Source organism: Crinia signifera, chromosome 3, assembly GCF_055691185.1.
Source record: "Crinia signifera chromosome 3, ASM5569118v1, whole genome shotgun sequence".
Lineage (NCBI taxonomy): Eukaryota > Metazoa > Chordata > Amphibia > Anura > Myobatrachidae > Crinia > Crinia signifera.
The window spans coordinates 221,100,150-221,118,650 of NC_139219.1; the positions used below are offsets into that span (position 1 = coordinate 221,100,150).

The following is an 18,501-nucleotide window of genomic DNA, read 5'->3' on the forward strand; positions in this document are numbered from 1 at the left end:
TCATTGGTAAGTTATGGTAAAACATGTCAGTGTTGTCCGTCCAGGCAGCGGCGACTAAGACCTTGATGTAGGGCTATTTGCCACCGGGTGTGAAGCGCTGCTGATTTTGAAAAGTGTGGCGGGACGCTGATTGGCCGGACACTCAGCCAATCAGTGTCCGGCCAGTCTTTTTAAAATCTGCAGCACTTCCCACCCGGCAGCAAATAGCGCTACATCAAGTTCTGAGCGATCTGCCTGGATGGACAACGCTGACAGCTCCTGCCCGGATCCCCACCACACACCGCTACATCAAGCTCCCAGCCCCCCACTGCCTGGATCACAGCCGCCACCGATGAGTCGCCTCTGCTTGGACAGATGCCGCTGACAGCTGCTGCCCGGATCCCCGCCACACACTGCCCAGATCAATACTTCAAGCTCCAAGCCCTCTGCTGCTGCTGCTGCACATAGGTGGGTGGAGGGGGTATTTGAGGAGGAAGAGGAGAGGGGGGGCCCTAAAAATTATTTTGCCCAGGGGCCCACTAGATTGTTAAGACAGCCCTGATTGGATACACTACTGTCCAATAGATCACATGGCCATGCATTACTTCCCAACAATTGCACATGTTCTAGTGCATGCCTTAACTACTTCCAATAGTCAACAAAAGTTCATCACAGAAAAACTGTAAAACACTAGCATTCACAGAAACACTACTCACAGAAAAGATGCACATCACTGCCTCACTGACAGCAGCAGTGCTCAGGGCCGGCAGAACCCGCTCTGCAGAGTATGCAAAGCAAGGAGGCTCCATGCTGGATAGGTGCTCTCCCCAGGGGCGGATTTAGGGATGAGGGCGCCCCTAGGCACAACAATAATGTTTACTAAGTAGGACAGTTTATAGGGGCAGTATCTGCATGTCCTATCCATTTACACTCTATTTAAGATGGAATATAGTACAGTACAGTGGATATTTTGCAGTTATTGGTACATTTTGGGCTGACAGTACTATCACAGGCATCCAAGTGCCGCCCCCAAACATGTGCCGCCCCTAGGCCGGTGCCTCACTTGCCTAATGGGAAATTCGGCTCTGGCTCTCCCCGCTCTGCTTACCCTGCAGATGTCTGTTGTTCCTGCAGGCTCTGGCATATTAAAGCACCTAGATAGGAATGTAAATTACTAAGCAACCCACAGCGCAAACAGTGACACTCTGCCCAGGAAATACAAAAAAGCCTTCACCAAAAGGCTCAAAGAGACATAGGATACAACAAAAGTTATTTGCAAATCCACTGGCGAGTGTTAACAAATGTAAGACCACTTACACAATGGTAAGTTTAGGGTAGAGTTTCCTTAGATCTAAAAGAAAACTCAAACACAGAAAAAAACCATAGTGCAGCAATGTTGAAACATGAGGAAAATAGTGCTGTTTATTCAGGTCACTCACATTCCATAGGAATAAATGCGCATATCAATAGGTCTTTATCTCTCTCTCATTCCAACATGGTCCTCCAATTTACACGTTCCCTGGGGACTCGATAAAAGGTATATAGTGCAACACCGTTTTTCAAGGTTAAAAATAACAATTTATTGGTTACACTCACATGTGATCGATAAAAACAAGCAAAATACCCATTCAGGGTGACAGGATCCAAAAATGTGCCGTGGAGATCACGCAAAACCCTCTGGATATCCGACCAGCGGTCCTCAGTGGGGATGCAGCTCCTTCCAGTGGCCTCAGGATAGGGTCCGTTCGGTGGTGTGTTCACTCAGCTTAAGCGCGCTTTCGGGCAGGAAATTCCTGAGGCCACTGGAAGGAGCTGCATCCCCACTGAGGACCGCTGGTCGGATATCCAGAGGGTTTTGCGTGATCTCCACGGCACATTTTTGGATCCTGTCACCCTGAATGGGTATTTTGCTTGTTTTTATTGATCACATGTGAGTGTAACCAATAAATTGTTTTTTTTAACCTTGAAAAACGGTGTTGCACTATATACCTTTTATCGAGTCCCCAGGGAACGTGTAAATTGGGGGACCATGTTGGATTGAGAGAGAGATAAAGACCTATTGATATGCGCATTTATTCCTATGGAATGTGAGTGACCTGAATAAACAGCACTATTTTCCTCATGTTTCAACATTGCTGCACTATGGGTTTTTTCTGTGTTTGAGTTTTCTTTTAGATCTAAGGAAACTCTACCCTAAAGTGTACTTACCATTGTGTAAGTGGTCTTACATTTGTAAACATTTGCCAGTGGATTTGCAAATAACTTTTGTTGTATCATATTAAAGCACCTCCCAACCCCCTGAGAAAGCATCTGGTACTGAAAAGAGTTACATGCAATTTAGGGGCACTACTATGTGGTGTAATAGGAATAATGGGCACTACGTCTGGTAGGATTGTGCTACTGTTTTGCATAATTTAAAAATGGGCGTACTATTGTGTGCCCACACCCCTTTTTGTAAGTCCACACCCTTTTTTCCAGCACCCACTATCACTTTGTAAAGTATATAGTTTGTAGGGATGGTGTTGCGCACCCTAGCACTGGCCCTGACTGATTATGGGCAAGTAAACAGATTTTCTAATTTGTTCCCCAAAAATATTTGATCTTTTCCAACTTTTCATAATTGGTTGCATATGTAGAATGTACAGATCTGTCTGTTTGTGTTGTTGCTGTAAAGTGGACGCATCGGTATATACTGTAATAGCAGGAATGTAGGACATGTTTTACAATGGGAGCTGGCAGTCCCATATACTGTACGTGCAACTGCTGGCCAATCACTTTAGTGTTTAAAACCAGACATACTGTAGCCATATCAGTAGACATGTTTTATATTATGTAGGCCTAAATTCATCTGTTCTTGACGGAAGTTCAACGTTAACATAGTTAGCTGGTAAGAGTTAGTTCCAGATTATAAGTATATATTGGATATCTATAGGAATATGCAACCAAATCTATAACTACCAGAATTATAGCTTTGTCAATTCCTCACTGTGATCAGGCACATTATACATGTTCCCTGTCCTATTCAAAGAATTTCAAGGACCAAAGTGTCCTCTCAAGTCCACGGAGTTTCACTGAATGTAAAGTTTATTCGAGATCATCTCATGCCATCTCTCAAATGCTCTTCTCCTTGAAGAGACCTTGTGAATACAGCATAGGCCACACCTGTAAATCATGTAGATAATCAAATTCACTATGATAATCACAAGAATAAACTTTGCAATTAAATATGCCAGAAAATCATGGACCAGGGTTTAGCCATGACCACCAATCATCATTTACAACAGTTTTATCATAATGAGATGCTCTAAACCAGTGGTCAGGGAACTCGGTCCTCATTACCCCACGCAGTGCATGTTTTGCAGGTCTCCTCACAGAATCACAAGTGAAATAATTAACTCCACCTGCGGACCTTATAAAATGTGTCTGTGAGTAATTAGTACACCTGTGCACCTGCTGGATTACCAGCTAAACATGCACTGTGTGGGGTAATGAGGACCGAGTTCCCTGACCACTGATCTAAACTCTTCCTTCATATCACAAACCTCATTCATGTAATTGCTAATAATGGTGTCTGGATCAGTATCATTATCACTCAGATAATTGCAGCAGTGTATACCAAGGTTAGTTTCAAGGTTTAAACAATATCCTCCGGTTTGGGCTGTTAAGTAGGCCAATACATGTTGATGTTGCAATGGTTTGTTCTGAAATGTCTTAATTTCTTGTCCAACATCACACAAAAAAATAAGGTAACCAGCGCTGACTTAAGATAGGGTGGACACTATCTGTACGGGGGGATGTTCAATTCCTTTCAGGTATTTACACGGAGTCTTCCAGACAATGGCCCTTATTCTGGTCGGTGCAGTAATATCCGCGTGCGTTCGTGCCGCCGATGTTTTGTGTCTGCGCATGTGCAGAGGCGTCTATGCGCATGTGCGAGCGGGGCATACGGCCAAATCCCGCATGAAATGTGAACACTCCGAACAGGGGGTGGAGAGGGGCGTGAAGGGCTATTTGGGCTCATTACCATATGCATACGCCCCGCGTTTCATGGGCGTTCCCATGAAAACGCTGGGCGTACGTATGGTAATGCGGCCGTGACGCACGTGTAGGGGGCGGACATATGACATCGCCGGATGTCAGCTGCCCGCCCAGATCCCTGCTTTTGCACAGAAAAATGTCCATGTGGTCTGAGGTTGTGGGAGCTGGTGGAGCACTCGGTCCTGCATTCGATGGTCTGCGACCATCGAATGATGGGGGAGGTTCCCTGAGATGGAGGAGGCGTATTCCGTGAAAAATATACGTGCGGTCCGTTCGGCCAGCTTATTACCGCGTACGGACGGAGTTGGCGATCCGTATGGAAGGCGGGGTTTCGCACGCACGGTCCTGGCCGCATAATCGGATCCGGCCGCACCGATCAGAATAAGGGCCAATATATGAAGATTCCTCTATGCTTGAAAAAACACTCAGAAGAGAACTTACATTAAGATTCTATTCTGGAATACACATAATGGTTTCTTTATCACTGCTTCCCTTTAGTAACAGCTTTGCAATGGGACATTTACTCAACTTACTTTTGAGTTATGTCACGCATTCCCGTAAAGGTATCTTTCTTCAAAGAGCTGCAGCCAGTGTTGAGGGTAATTCACATACTTTATTCCAAACAGATGATTAAAATGACAAACAGATAAAAGGTTCTTATATGAGTGAAGAGAGATAACAACCCAGTGCGGGGACGGCTCCCAGTAGATGCGCGGCAAATGTATTGCTGATACGGCCGGGCTGCTGCTGCTGCTGCTTGTAAGCGTCTGGGTCCGTTTGAAGAGTGGTCCTGCTTGGCTGCCCTCCTTCACTTCTAGCAGGTCAATCAACGCGTTTCGGATATTTGCTATATCCTTTTTCACATCTTGAAAAAGGATATAGCAAATATCCGAAACAACAAAGTCTCCTACACACGTCTCAAGCATTAGATCCTACATGCCAGCTGTATAACCTTTGTTACATGCACATTGGCAGTATGAATGGCAAGTCCCTGTGTGCCCATACACATATGTTTAGCAGCATTACAAAGGGGGCTACATGTGTATTAGCCTAGGGCACCTGGATCATTTAATTAGGCCCTGATCCAAATCATCCATTCCCACTAGACAAGATTATTCTGTGCGCTGGCACTGGTGCCAACCAAAAACAACCAATGTAACAGCAAGACAGACCAAACTCTGTTCTACTCAGAATACAATGGCCATATGAAAAATATATACATTTATACAGATGGCGGTAGGAACAAGTGTGACTCCATCTGTATTTGTGCGTGTCATATATGCAAACATTCCCCGTTTTCAGTTATCTGCCCAATTTAGAATTAGCCCCACAGTTGTTTAAATAAACAATTTCAGTTGTGCTTCCATGCACAAGGACATTATTGTATTCATATATTCTGCTGTTGTTTTTTGTTTTTTTTTACTAAATTGTTTACTTGATATTGAATTTGTTTGAGTATGTTATTCCCCATCCTTGTTTACATTACTTAGTGGTTGTACCTGTTTCACCTTGAATGGTAATGTATGTTATCGTCTGATTACTACCACTTACCCATTTTCCACAGGGTGTGTTGGCACCTTTTGTTAATCATTCTGATTGTTACTTTGCTTTATTACTCAAAGAAAAGTTCCGGATTGTCATGCACAGAAATAAAGTATTTAAATGTAGTATATTGCTGGTCTTATCCAACTAAAAATACATTTTATATAAGTGAATTGTCCCTTTTTATTGTTTCATTATCTTGGGATATATTTTTATATACAGTATATGGGGTATTAACTTAAACTTGTTAAGATTATACAAAAATGTACGGAGAGAAATATGAGATAAAATGGTAGTGCAATAAACAAACTTCTGTATTACTTTATGAGTGCTATGGCCCCTACTAGTCTTGGTCTGTCATATTTACATTAGAACTACAGGTACAGTATAGAATAACTCTCCAACAGTCAGGATTCTGAAGGTCGTTTCTCCGACATTGGAATCCCGGCTGTCAGGAGCCTGAATGAATTCAAACCTATTCCTATTCTGTTCTCCCTCTATGGGGATTGTGGACCCTGAAAAGGTCAAATAGCCTGTGTAAGTCAGGATTCCGATGTCGGAAAAACTACGGTCAGAACCCCGAAAAGTTGATAGGGCAGACATTCAAATGCGTAGTCGCTGTCACGGGGACGTGTGCGATTAGACCTGAGGTTATTAAGAGTCGCCAGAGAGGCCAGGGGTGTCAGGAGGCTGGAGCCGACCCAACAGGATCCCCCAGATTGGTCTTGGACTAATAAATACACACATCCTGGGGTTCAGCACTCATCACAATGTATTAGCTCTAGAATTACCACAGTTATCCAATTAACGGGATTGAGCAATCAAAGGAACCATAACTAATTAATGAGACATTCACAGTTTCACTGTACCAGCCGTGTATACTTACATATGCATAGCTGGGGGAATCTTGACAAAAGTGGTTAGTGTCGCCAGGAGGTCACTTGGTGTGGCAGCAGGCTGTCAGCAGAGACCATTCAGCAGGCCTGGGGGAAGTCATATTAGAGGCACAATGGGGCTCACTTCAAGGTGGGTGCCCGGTCTCTCCTGGTACCTGGGTATTCACTCTGGGATTTTTTCTCCTCAACCAACAACCTGTTTGTCTGGGCACCAGTGCAAGCTGTCCCAGGGTGTGTGCGGTTGGATAGGAGGCAGGGTTGCCTCAGTCTTCCTGGTACCGGGCCCCATACTGAGGCTGTGCTGTCGGCCCCCAGTGGAAGTCCTGCTCCCCCAACCCATGGCATCCTGAACTACGCCTGACTGGTTTCATAAATGGTCCCAGGGGGGTGAAAGGGTGTAAAAGTTTGTTGCAGACCGGGGTCCACCTGGCACAGGGTTTCTGGTGCTTCCTTCCAAAAGATCCTCTCTGCTCTCCCATTTTATCCTCTTCAGTCTGTTGCCCTGCACTTCTTTTTTTGGGCAAGGCTCGCCACTCACGTACTCTCTCTCTTTCTTTTTAAACATCCATCTGTCCTATCTTGTGGTGTCGGGCACCTGTGAGGTCGATACCTATAAAAGGTCGACATGGCTTAGGTCGACATGGACTATAGGTTAACAGGGACTTTACGGCAACATGACAAAGGTCGGTTAAAGGACTTTTTGCAAAGAAGGTGGTTTTTCATACCCTACCATCCACTAGGGTGTGGAGGGAGAATAAAATAGTGTTCTGAGCATAGCGAAGCACCATGTCTGAAGAATGGCAAGTGAAGCGGTACACCTTTATGGTGTCCATGTCGACATAAATCAACATAGACACCAAATAAACCACCATATTGACCTTTTTCAAGTCGACCTTCATGTTGACCTACAATCTCTGTCAACCTATAGTCTATTAAAGAGAAAAGTGGTCGGCGCTATAGCTTATTGGGCAATATTGGTCACCCGAGCTGCTGGTCCTCAGTGGAAAGGGAGGGCTACCCTTTAAAGATATAATGGAAAACAGGGAGTGAGGGCCTGCGCTCAGGGTGTGTAATAATAAGATGATGCCAATGTTTAAGTATCTGAAAGTTTTATTCACTGACAGTATACTGTACACGCTTCACGTTACTTGGATAAAGTAAGTGGGGGTCAATGGTTAAAGGGTGGTGGTTAGTCTCAGTGGTGCTGCTGGATAAAACACTCACTGTGTAGGTGGGGAGAGGCAGTCAATGGGAGAAAAACACAGTCACAGGCTTGCAGGTGTAAGTGGTGCGGGGGGCTGGCGTCCCGTACCTCCCGCAGTGCACTTTTACCTGCTAACACCGTCCGGGTGGTGCTGGTCCTTGAAGTCTTCTCCTATGTCCGCTCTATCACACCGCGGCTGGATCGGCGCCTTGACCACTCGATCCGCCGGTACCACAGCCTAACACAGACGAGACTTCCGGGGTTCCGTCTCGCGGGATTTCGCCGCCGGCGTCTGACGTTCTGTGTGAGTGCTGCGCGCTCGACTCCCAGCCGGGAGGAGACTAGGTTAGGTGTTAGTGATGAAATCGATGTAACGATGAAACTCCAACGCGTTGCGACCCTCGTGGGTCTTCTTCAGGGAGTGATGCTGAGTCTTAGTTCTGACCGGGGTTTTATCCTCGTGACAGCCCTAATGTGTGCTGATGGTGGCCATTTTGGAAAAGGGCAAAACGCCCTTAATGGATTTATCATTCGTGCAAGCCAGTCTGTACATAAATCGACCTGTTTTGTAGTGCTGGGTGATAAACATATAAACAGGGGGTGTGGGTTTGCGATAAATAGAGTAGAAACGGATTATTTTGGTATTGGTTGCATAAGATCAAAAAATCGCCCAGTGTGTACATGGGGCGCACTGTGACATAATGGGAATCAATTGCAAATGTGGATAGGAATGTGGGGGAGGGTCCTAAGTTAATAGTGGTACCTCTGCAGTCAAGGTCACAGTGCTGTAGGTCCCTCTACAGTTGTATTGGGCATATGTGATCCTGATGTCATAATAAATTGTCCTTAAACCTGTAATTACTGATCTGGTGGTGGGGTGTTAATTGCTTATTTTTCAATAATGGCTGATTGATCTGACTTCGTTATCTGCATTCAGTCCCCTGGGTAACATGGATCTTAAAGTGAAGATCCATTTTAATTCTTCAGTATTAATGGTTTTAATGAAATCCCCTCCCCTCCAGTTCTTATGTACCAGTTTGATCCCAATGATTGACAGACCTGATGGGTTGCAGTCGTGTACGTCTTTAAAATGTTTTGAGAGACTGTGATTCTCAAAGCCGTTTTTAATGTGTCTGACGTGTTCAGCTGTCCTGGTTTTGAGTTTCCTGATGGTGCGTCCTACGTATTGCAGGCCACATGGGCAGTTAGCCAGATATATAACTCCCATGTGATCGCAAGTTATATGTTCTGTGATTTTAAATTCTTCTGAGGTTATTTTGGATTTGAAAGTCTCTGTTTTCCTAGTGGTGGTTATATGCCCGAGTTTGCACAGTTTGCATCTTCCACAGTGAAAGAAACCCTTGCTCTTGTCTGTCTTGTCCTGTATCTTTATGTGATTGTGAGTTAATTTTTGTTTCAAATCTGCTGATTTCCTATATATCATTCGGGGTTTTGTGGGTAGTATGTCTCCTAGGATCTCGTCCTCTAATAATATGTGCCAATGTTTACGCATGATATTGTAGAATAGTCTATTGTCAGAGTTGTATTTGGTGATGAACGTCATTTTGAAGCTGTCTCTTTTGTTGTCGGATTTGTCTTTGTATGTGAGTAATTCGTCTCTGTTCGTGGTCTCTGCTCTCTTGTATGCTTCTTGGATTTTGGTCTCATCATAGCCCTTCTCTCTAAATTGGGTGCTCATGTTTGCTGCTTGTGCCTTGTAGTCTGATATTTTAGTGCAATTTCGTCTGACTCTTTGGAATTGGCTTGTGGGAATGCCTGCTAACCAATTGGGGTGGTGTCCGCTGGTGGAGAGGATGTAACTGTTTACGTCGACTGGTTTTTGATATATCTTGGTATTGATGTGATTGTTTTCAATGAAAATTGTGAGGTCTAGGAAATTAACATGGGTTTTACTGTATTCCGTCGTGAAGATGAGATTGTTGTTATTGTTATTGATATTATGTAGGAATGATTTCAAAGTCTCCTCAGTCCCCCTCCAGATGAAAATGATATCGTCAATATACCTTCGCCAGAGCACCAGATTCTCCCCTAGCCCGCTGTCTGCCCAGATATAACGATCTTCCCAGCAGCTCATGAACAGATTGGCGTAGCTAGGGGCGAATCTGGTGCCCATAGCGGTCCCTGTTGTCTGTCTGTAATAGTTGTCTCCAAACCAAAGGTAATTGTGTTCCAGGATGTAGTTGATGCAGTCTAAAATGAACATGTCTGGTCAATAGGTAGTGTGCTGTCTTGTCTGAGGTAATGTTCCATAGCTTCTATCCCCTGTTTGTGATTGATGACTGAATATAATGAAGTAATGTCACTGGTGCAGATCCAGAATGTGTCGTCCCATTTAATTGTCTGTAGTGTCCTGATTATGTCTGTTGTGTCTCTAATGTAGGATTTTTGTGTGCTGACATATGGCTGAAGGAATCTGTCGATATACTGGGAAAGGTTGGATGTGAGTGATTGAATGCCTGATACTATGGGGCGGCCTGGGGGGTGTTGGGTGTCCTTGTGTACCTTAGGTAGATAGTAAAAAACGGGGATGACCGGGTTGTTATTGTCCAGGAAATTGTGTTCTTTTTCAGTGAGAATGCCTGCGTCTTTGCCCTCTTGTAAAAGTGTTCTTAGTTCTTGTTGGTATGCTGCTGTTGGGTTTGTGGGTAAGATTTCGTATGTGTTGGGGTCTGATAGTATTCTTAATGCTTCCTGTGTGTAATCTGTAGTGTTCAGCAATACTATACCCCCCCCTTATCCGCCGGTTTGATTGTAATGTTCTTGTTATCTTTGAGTTCTTTAAGTGTTTCCGTCTCTTGTTTGGTTAGGTTCATGTGTTTCTTGTGTCCCTTAATGTTGAGATCTTCTAAGTCATGTGTGACTAGTGTTTCGAATGTGTCGACCAAATGTCCTCTCATGTGCTGGGGGTAAAATTTGGATGGGGGTTTGAGATCGGAGTGTTTGTATGTGTCTGCGGTTTCTTTTTTCTGTTGGTATGGGTGGGGTTTGTGGTGGTATTTGGCTAGTGCTAATTTTCTGGTGAAACGGTGTAAGTCCATGTATGTCTGAAATTTGTCAAGTCTGGCTGTCGGTGCAAATTTAAGTCCTTTGTTAAGTAGTGTCACGTGTCTTTCTTCAAGTTGGAGGTTGCTAATGTTGAAAATCCCAGTACTGTCTGGTCTTTTTTTGTTGGAGTTTTTGTTGTGTTTGTCCTGTGGTTTGTTCCTTCTTGTGTTGATTTCTACCTCCTCTGCATCCTCTTCTAATGTGGTGAGCTTTCTCTTGTTTGGCTGTCGGTGCAAATTTAAGTCCTTTGTTAAGTAGTGTCACGTGTCTTTCTTCAAGTTGGAGGTTGCTAATGTTGAAAATCCCAGTACTGTCTGTCTTTTTTTGTTGGAGTTTTTGTTGTGTTTGTCCTGTGGTTTGTTCCTTCTTGTGTTGATTTCTACCTCCTCTGCATCCTCTTCTAATGTGGTGAGCTTTCTCTTGTTTCTGTTTGTGTTTTGTGTCTGTGGTATTGTCGTCTCTGTATTCGGGTCTACCGGGTTCTCTACGCAGGTCCCGATCCCTGCCGTCATCTCTAAAAAAACTTGTTCTGCACATGCTGTCTTTGTCTTTAAAGTGTCTGAAATCTCTTCTGGGGTGGTGGGCCTACCGTCTTCAGGCTGTGTCAGTCCTGGTGTGGGGTTACACGGGTTTTGTCTAAGTGTCACAAACGGTAATGTGGTGCCTCTTTCTAGGGACTGCCTAGCCAGTGATTCATAGGTTTGGGGATCGTCCTCTGTAATGCTATAAGTGGAGAAAGAGGTGTCACAGGTACCTCCACTTAATGTGCTAAGGTCTAAGTTTTCTGGTTCCTCTCTATCGTTGTGTTCTGTTTGAGTGATGGTTGGTGTTATTCTCGTCTTGTGTATCTGGGTCATGTATTGTTGATAAGTAAGGTTGAGACGTTTATATACAGGGGTGTTATTATGTTTTTTGGGGTGTTTCTTTTTGGTCGGTGTCCTGGGGTTTGTTTTCACTGATTCTTTTTTATGTCTATCTGCTTGTCTGGTAACTTTCGGTTTGTGTTGCTTCTTGCCTAGTTTGTCTCTGATAATTTTGTTCTTTTTAGTGTTAATGATTGTCTGCTCATTCCTTAAAATTCTCTGTTGTGATAAATTCTCTAACTGTTGGAACTCTGTTTGGTCTCTGAATCTGTCAAGTTGGTTGTTAAGTGTAGAAATATCTTTGTCCAGGGTTTTAAGTTCAGTACATTGTGTGTCTATAATGAGCTGTGTCAATTTTACTGAACAGTCATGGGTGATTTGGTTCCACTGTGTCATGAATCCATTGTCATCTAGGTGATGGGTAGGTGTTTTTTTTAATTCTCAAGCCCTTGGGTACCAAATTGTGGTCTAAATACCATTGTAAAGTAGTGACATCCCACCATAATTTTGATTCTTTGGTTACAAATTTTTCTAATGTAAGGAATGTGTCACAGAATCTCTGGCCATCCTCTTGTAGTGTGGTAGTGATGTCTAGGTCATCAAAAACCTGGGTGGCCCGGTTTTCTCTACCTAAGCGTGTGTCCAATATTCCCATAAGGAAAAGCTGCCAGTACCTTAGCCCACAAAATAGTATAGTAAAGAGAAAAGTGGTCGGCGCTATAGCTTATTGGGCAATATTGGTCACCCAAGCTGCTGGTCCTCAGTGGAAAGGGAGGGCTACCCTTTAAAGATATAATGGAAAACAGGGAGTGAGGGCCTGCGCTCAGGGTGTGTAATAATAAGATGATGCCAATGTTTAAGTATCTGAAAGTTTTATTCACTGACAGTATACTGTACACGCTTCACGTTACTTGGATAAAGTAAGTGGGGGTCAATGGTTAAAGGGTGGTGGTTAGTCTCAGTGGTGCTGCTGGATAAAACACTCACTGTGTAGGTGGGGAGAGGCAGTCAATGGGAGAAAAACACAGTCACAGGCTTGCAGGTGTAAGTGGTGCGGGGGGCTGGCGTCCCGTACCTCCCGCAGTGCACTTTTACCTGATAACACCGTCCGGGTGGTGCTGGTCCTTGAAGTCTTCTCCTATGTCCGCTCTATCACACCGCGGCTGGATCGGCGCCTTGACCGCTCGATCCGCCGGTACCACAGCCTAACACAGACGAGACTTCCGGGGTTCCGTCTCGCGGGATTTCGCCGCCGGCGTCTGACGTTCTGTGTGAGTGCTGCGCGCTCGACTCCCAGCCGCACCACTGAGACTAACCACCACCCTTTAACCATTGACCCCCACTTACTTTATCCAAGTAACGTGAAGCGTGTACAGTATACTGTCAGTGAATAAAACTTTCAGATACTTAAACATTGGCATCATCTTATTATTACACACCCTGAGCGCAGGCCCTCACTCCCTGTTTTCCAACCTATAGTCTATGTCGACCTATGGCCTGTCGAACTAAGGGTGTCGACCAATGCATGTTGACCTACACTGGGCTGACCCAATGACCCATATCCGGGGTCGACTAACCGTCCCTGTCCCTCACCTGTAGGCACAGCACAGTGGAAGGTCTGCAGGCGGTTGCTGCATGCTTTAAATGCCACTGTCACCTGGCGTACACAAGAGCGGGACTCAGCACTGCTCCTCGGCAGTCCGGAGTAGCCCAAACTGCTACTGTGTCACACTGCTTGTGCGGCAGAAGGGTTTGTGGCCTCTTGTGTCATCAGGGCCTGAGATGGCTGTCCCCTTTGACTCCCCCTTTCACGAGGCCTGAATCAGACCATCCTCAAGAAAATCGTTATATATAGAAGCCTTTATTTAAAAACTTCTGTTGAGACAAATGTTTGAAATTCATAAAAGATTGGCACTACAGTACTGTCTGTATCCAAATCATTAGAATAATGAATGCTTACTTGATTTCTTTACAGGCTGTTCCACAGGCTCCATCCTTTGCTGTCTGGGCCGCAATGATTCCTGTTTTAGAGGATGTTTCTGTGATGAATTATGTCTTTCAAGCAATGACTGTTGTTCAGACTACAGTACAACTTGCAAAACAGGTAACTCAATTAAAATTATGCAAATTACAGAATAGCAAAATTGTATTCTCATTTCACTGCATGTAGTGCTCTAAATTCATATAACACCAAATAGTTACGAGTCTTACTCATGCTACATCTCATGATAGTGACCCATATTCATGTTATGTAATACATTAGTGCCCCTTATTCATGTTACAAGTAACAGTAGTACCCCTTATACACGTTGTGCCACCCAGTAGTGCAACTTACACAATTAAATGCCCACAGTTCCAGTGTCACTTTTATACATAATGCACTCAGTAGTAGTGCCCCTTATACAGTACATAATGTCTGCAGTAGTAGTGCTGCTTATACACAAGAAGACAGCAGTAGTGTCTCTTACACATAATGGCCACAGTAGCATTGTCATTTATACACATACTGCCATTGATGCACTGCTGTCCTCCCTTACACCTCACACATCTCTCTCCAGTCTATTCTTATCCTTCATACAGCTCTCCCCCTTACCACCACTTATTACTTGTTTATCCCTCATACAATGTGTCTTCCCTCATGTGGAACCCCCATCCAGCATGTCTCCCTCCATTTGTCCCCATCATTGAGCGTGTCTTCCCTTATATGGCAATCTCCTCACCCATTGTGTCTTCTATGATGTGTCTCTCCCCATGCAGCTCTTTTTTACTTCTTACTTGAGCTCCTCGAAAAAAAGTACTAAAAGTATCTATGTGGATTTACCTTTCTGCTCCCTGGTTGCTGGTGGCTCCGCTTTTCACACACTTCATACATTGTTTCATACACGCCACTAGCACCATTGGAGGGGGACTGGCTGGGGGAGGTGCCATAAGCTAAAGGAGTGACTGTCTTTATTTATGTGGGAAGCGGGACAGCATTATCAATTAGGCACAGCAGAAAAAGGTGGGCCGTTCTGGAGCTCAGATGTAATCCAAACACAGGATGAGAGTAACTTAGTGTATACTCAGTTGCAAAACTTGTGAGTAGCTAAAATATAATATGGGCCCCCCTCATCCACTCCAAGCAAAGTTCACAATATGCCACACAGCAGTTGGTGGTAGCATTGGGCCCCTTAGTTCCCAGGGCCCCCAGTACAATGCACCTGCTGCACCAATGGTAGTTCTGCCTCTGAGTACACTGAGGGTAAGCAATTTATTAGATATACCCATATTTGCACCATCCACACCCACTGTGCACTCACAATTTTTTTTTTTTTTACGTGGATAGAGAACACTTACAGAATTGGAAATACAACTCTAACAGACCTAAGCACATCACCACCATCTTCATACAAAGGAGATCCGATGTAACTTGAGTTCTTTACACCATTGACTATATCTTTACCAACAACAATATAGTGTACATTTTACACACTAGGAACCTAGGCCATCATTTTGATTGACTTGATCCCCGGAGTGTTCACATGTTTTTGTTCCTGCATGCTAGCCTGCAAATGGGTGTCTATGCAAATCATCTATTTGCAGTGTGGCGTGTATATTCGCTGGGTGGCAGGAGTGTCCTAGGACACAGTATTGGATTATCTGCAACACCTTCTGCCAGCTGTGTGACGAATGGGGTAATGGAAGCTGGCGGGATGCAGTTAAAATCGCGGCGGTCGGGATCCCGGCGTTCAGAATCCCGACGCCGGAATCCCGACCACCGAAATCCCGACACATTCTCCCTCCGTGGGTGTCCACGACACCCATGGAGGGAGAATAAATTAGTGTGCCGAGCGTAGAGAGGCACCGGGCCCGCTGCGTGGCGAGCGCAGCGAGCCCGCAAGGGGGGGCGATCCACGTCCGCCCCTTGTCGGCATTTCGGCTGTCGGGATTCCGGTGTCGGGATTCTGAATGCCGGGATCCCGACCGCCGGGATTCAGTACTGAATCCAAGCTGGCCACCACTGGCTTCTTAAGAAGCCAGGAAATCTACATCCTCCAAAGGAGATCCTAACTTGTCCCACTAACGGCAGGGACACTCCTCTGTTATGAAAAATGGAAGCTGTCACCAGTCCCTCAATCACTGACAGTATGCTGCTGTCCTGTGCCTAGGACTAGTATGCGCAGGATTGGTATGGCACATCTGCAGAACAAGCCCTGTGGTGTTGGACGGCAACTGAGACCACTTTAAATAATTGGGTCTTGTCAGCCTTGTTTTGTGGGTGTGCTTGGACTTTGTGGGTGAGCTTCACTGGCCCAGCATTGACTTGAGGATTATTAAAATTACTTATGTTCATGCAGATGATCTGCAACTGTGTCTTTAGACACATCAGCGGATCCAATATGCCAGCAGAAAACAACTTTATATACAAGATCTAGCTCAGAATCGGGACATATGTTTTGTAGCCTGTCCTATTGCACCAGCTTTAGCTAAATAACTTTTGGTTTACAACAGCTTTATCTGATCAATATATTAGTTCAAGTTGATTGCCTTTCAAATAGTCTGTTTCTCTATAATCATTTAAGTTATGTTCTTTTAGTTTACACTGTCAGGATCCTGGCAGTTAAAATTACCTGACAGTCACAATTTTGTAAGTACTAGTAGTATTCTTACAGTTAATCAGCAGAATAAGTGGGAACAAATTAGGATGAGGTTAAGAGTTAAACAGTCACTGAAATCATAAGGATTTCTAAAATTCAGATGCCACTGTCTGCATTCTGGCCATCATGATTTCAACTGCTGGGATATTGATACAGTACATCTTGTTTTTTCAACAGTATGATCACTCAAAGCCAAAATAGGTAATTCAACTATCTAGCACACTGACTGCAGTGTATCTTTCAGCATCAGCCACAACTACAGAAACCGTACTCAATATAATAACAACATTGACACTGACCAATGGAACAGCATCTGTACAGCAATCAGGAAGCGTTGGCTACTTGGAAGGAAGCACAACATTAGCTACTCAGAGATTTAGTTCAAGAACAACACTGCAACCTGTACAAACTGCAATTACGGAAATGATAGGTAAGAATGTATGCACCTAGGGTATGTTTAGAGGGGGGGGGGGGGTTCAATTTTGTTCATAATCACATTGGCATTCACAATACATAAATTCATGTCTACAGACATGTTCTGAAAACATCAGATTTCTAACTATATGTAAAAAACAATATTTTTTGTTATATATTTTGAATATCATTATTTTTTCAAAAGTTTTAACACTCAAATTTTAATAGGTAATGGGTCACCTGGAACACTGACTGCAGTGTATCCATCAGCATCAGATAAAACTACAGAAGCCATCCTCAGCACACCATTACCAATTACAGTGTCACATGTGACAGGCCATCAATCGACTGTTGCATCAGGTGAGTCCATTAGTTCCTCCATGATCCTCATCCTCCTCAAAATCTACATTTGCACTATGGGGCTGATTCTGGTTGAGTCGGTAAGCTGCAAGGATCGCAGCTTACCGAGATCCCGGATCTGCTAGTATCCCAGCCAACCTCATTCTGCACTCACTAAATCATACTCTTCTCTCTTGTGCCATGTAGAATGCCAGACCTGTCTGTAATAAATTGGCATCTGTACATCATCTTTGTTTATCCCTTAACTTTACTCTAGGCTCTCCTTTCCCTTCACCGCCTTCCCTAGTGATTTGCAGGGTGATAGGTCTGCCTAGCTACCCAGTGGAGGTCTTGAATTACTCAATCAATATATTTCAAAACTGCAGGAGCAGAGGTACAGGCCAGAATTGCAAGGGTTCTATTACCTGTAATGAGAGAAGTACACAACATCACAGTCCAGATATAGCCACTATGTAAGTCCTAAATAAGTCCTGAATTTGTTGTTGCATTACTTAACCCTTTTAATAAACCCTTTTAATATAAACCTCTGACCAGCTTATGTCTTGATAAGCCTAGTAAATTCCCAAACCCCTCAATTGCTTCTCCAGTTTTGAAGTCCAATCTTTATCCATTGAGTCCCACAAATACTGTTGCTTATAAGATTATTTACCTTTCTCCCACTATTGACTAAAAGATGGGCATTTTACATTTGTCACTCTAGTGGTCCTAAACTTGACCTCATCTTTTACCATTTCTGTGAAATATCATATATCATCATACTGTATATTAGTTGACTTAACCTTTCCTCTCTTGGACCCTCTCCTCCTATCCAAGACTAGTCTAATGTGGCTCAATCTTGATAACAATAACTTTGACTCCTTTTTCCCCTTCTCTCATGTTGCTTCTTTATAATACCCTACCCCCTTTCCTGCACCCAACAAAGTTTTTTACCTTAATAGCTCCACTCTAACATGCACCCTCTTCTACATGTGTGGTCCACATCAGGGAAGTGATAATTAGCACCACATTCCTCAGTACACAAAACAGATGGGAAACAAGGTGAGTAAGGGAGTAATCAGTGAATGGTGGAACCTGTCTTCAATATACAGTAGATGACATGACTAAAAGATTGAGAGCCACTGGTAGAGGCGGTCACGAATAGGTGAAGGGTTAGAAAAATGGCCTGTGAGAAAAGGAGGGTGGAGTATCTGGGCTTAATGGCCATTTAGTAGGTAAAGGTTGTCATTGACCATAAATGGTCTGTGAGAACATGAGGGAGGAGTACCCTACTCCTAGGAGCTTACAATTTAGGGAAGAGGGGAGATTGCAGATGATATGAGGAGTGAGAAAGGGTACCAGAGGGCAGAAGTTAGGTAAGGTGGAGATGAATGTGGTAGGAGTGTAGAGTGAGCATCCTGGGGACAAGATTTTTTTGTGGAAAGGGTAAAGTAGACAGCTACTAAATGATTAAAGCCAATAGCCACTTATGAAAAATAAGCACTTGATTAAGCTGGGGACTAAGG

At 44.1% G+C, this 18,501-nt stretch overlaps 1 protein-coding gene across 1 annotated transcript in view; it reads left to right on the forward strand.

The window, feature by feature from the left end:
* Nucleotides 1–18,501, forward strand: part of LOC146062655 (uncharacterized) — a 48,962-nt gene that overhangs the window by 20,428 nt on the left and 10,033 nt on the right. The window contains exons 2-4 of the mRNA XM_083174726.1: nucleotides 13,564–13,692; nucleotides 16,470–16,655; nucleotides 16,868–16,999. Coding sequence (XP_083030852.1) covers nucleotides 13,564–13,692; nucleotides 16,470–16,655; nucleotides 16,868–16,999 — 447 coding nt within the window. The remainder of the gene's footprint in view (nucleotides 1–13,563; nucleotides 13,693–16,469; nucleotides 16,656–16,867; nucleotides 17,000–18,501) is intronic.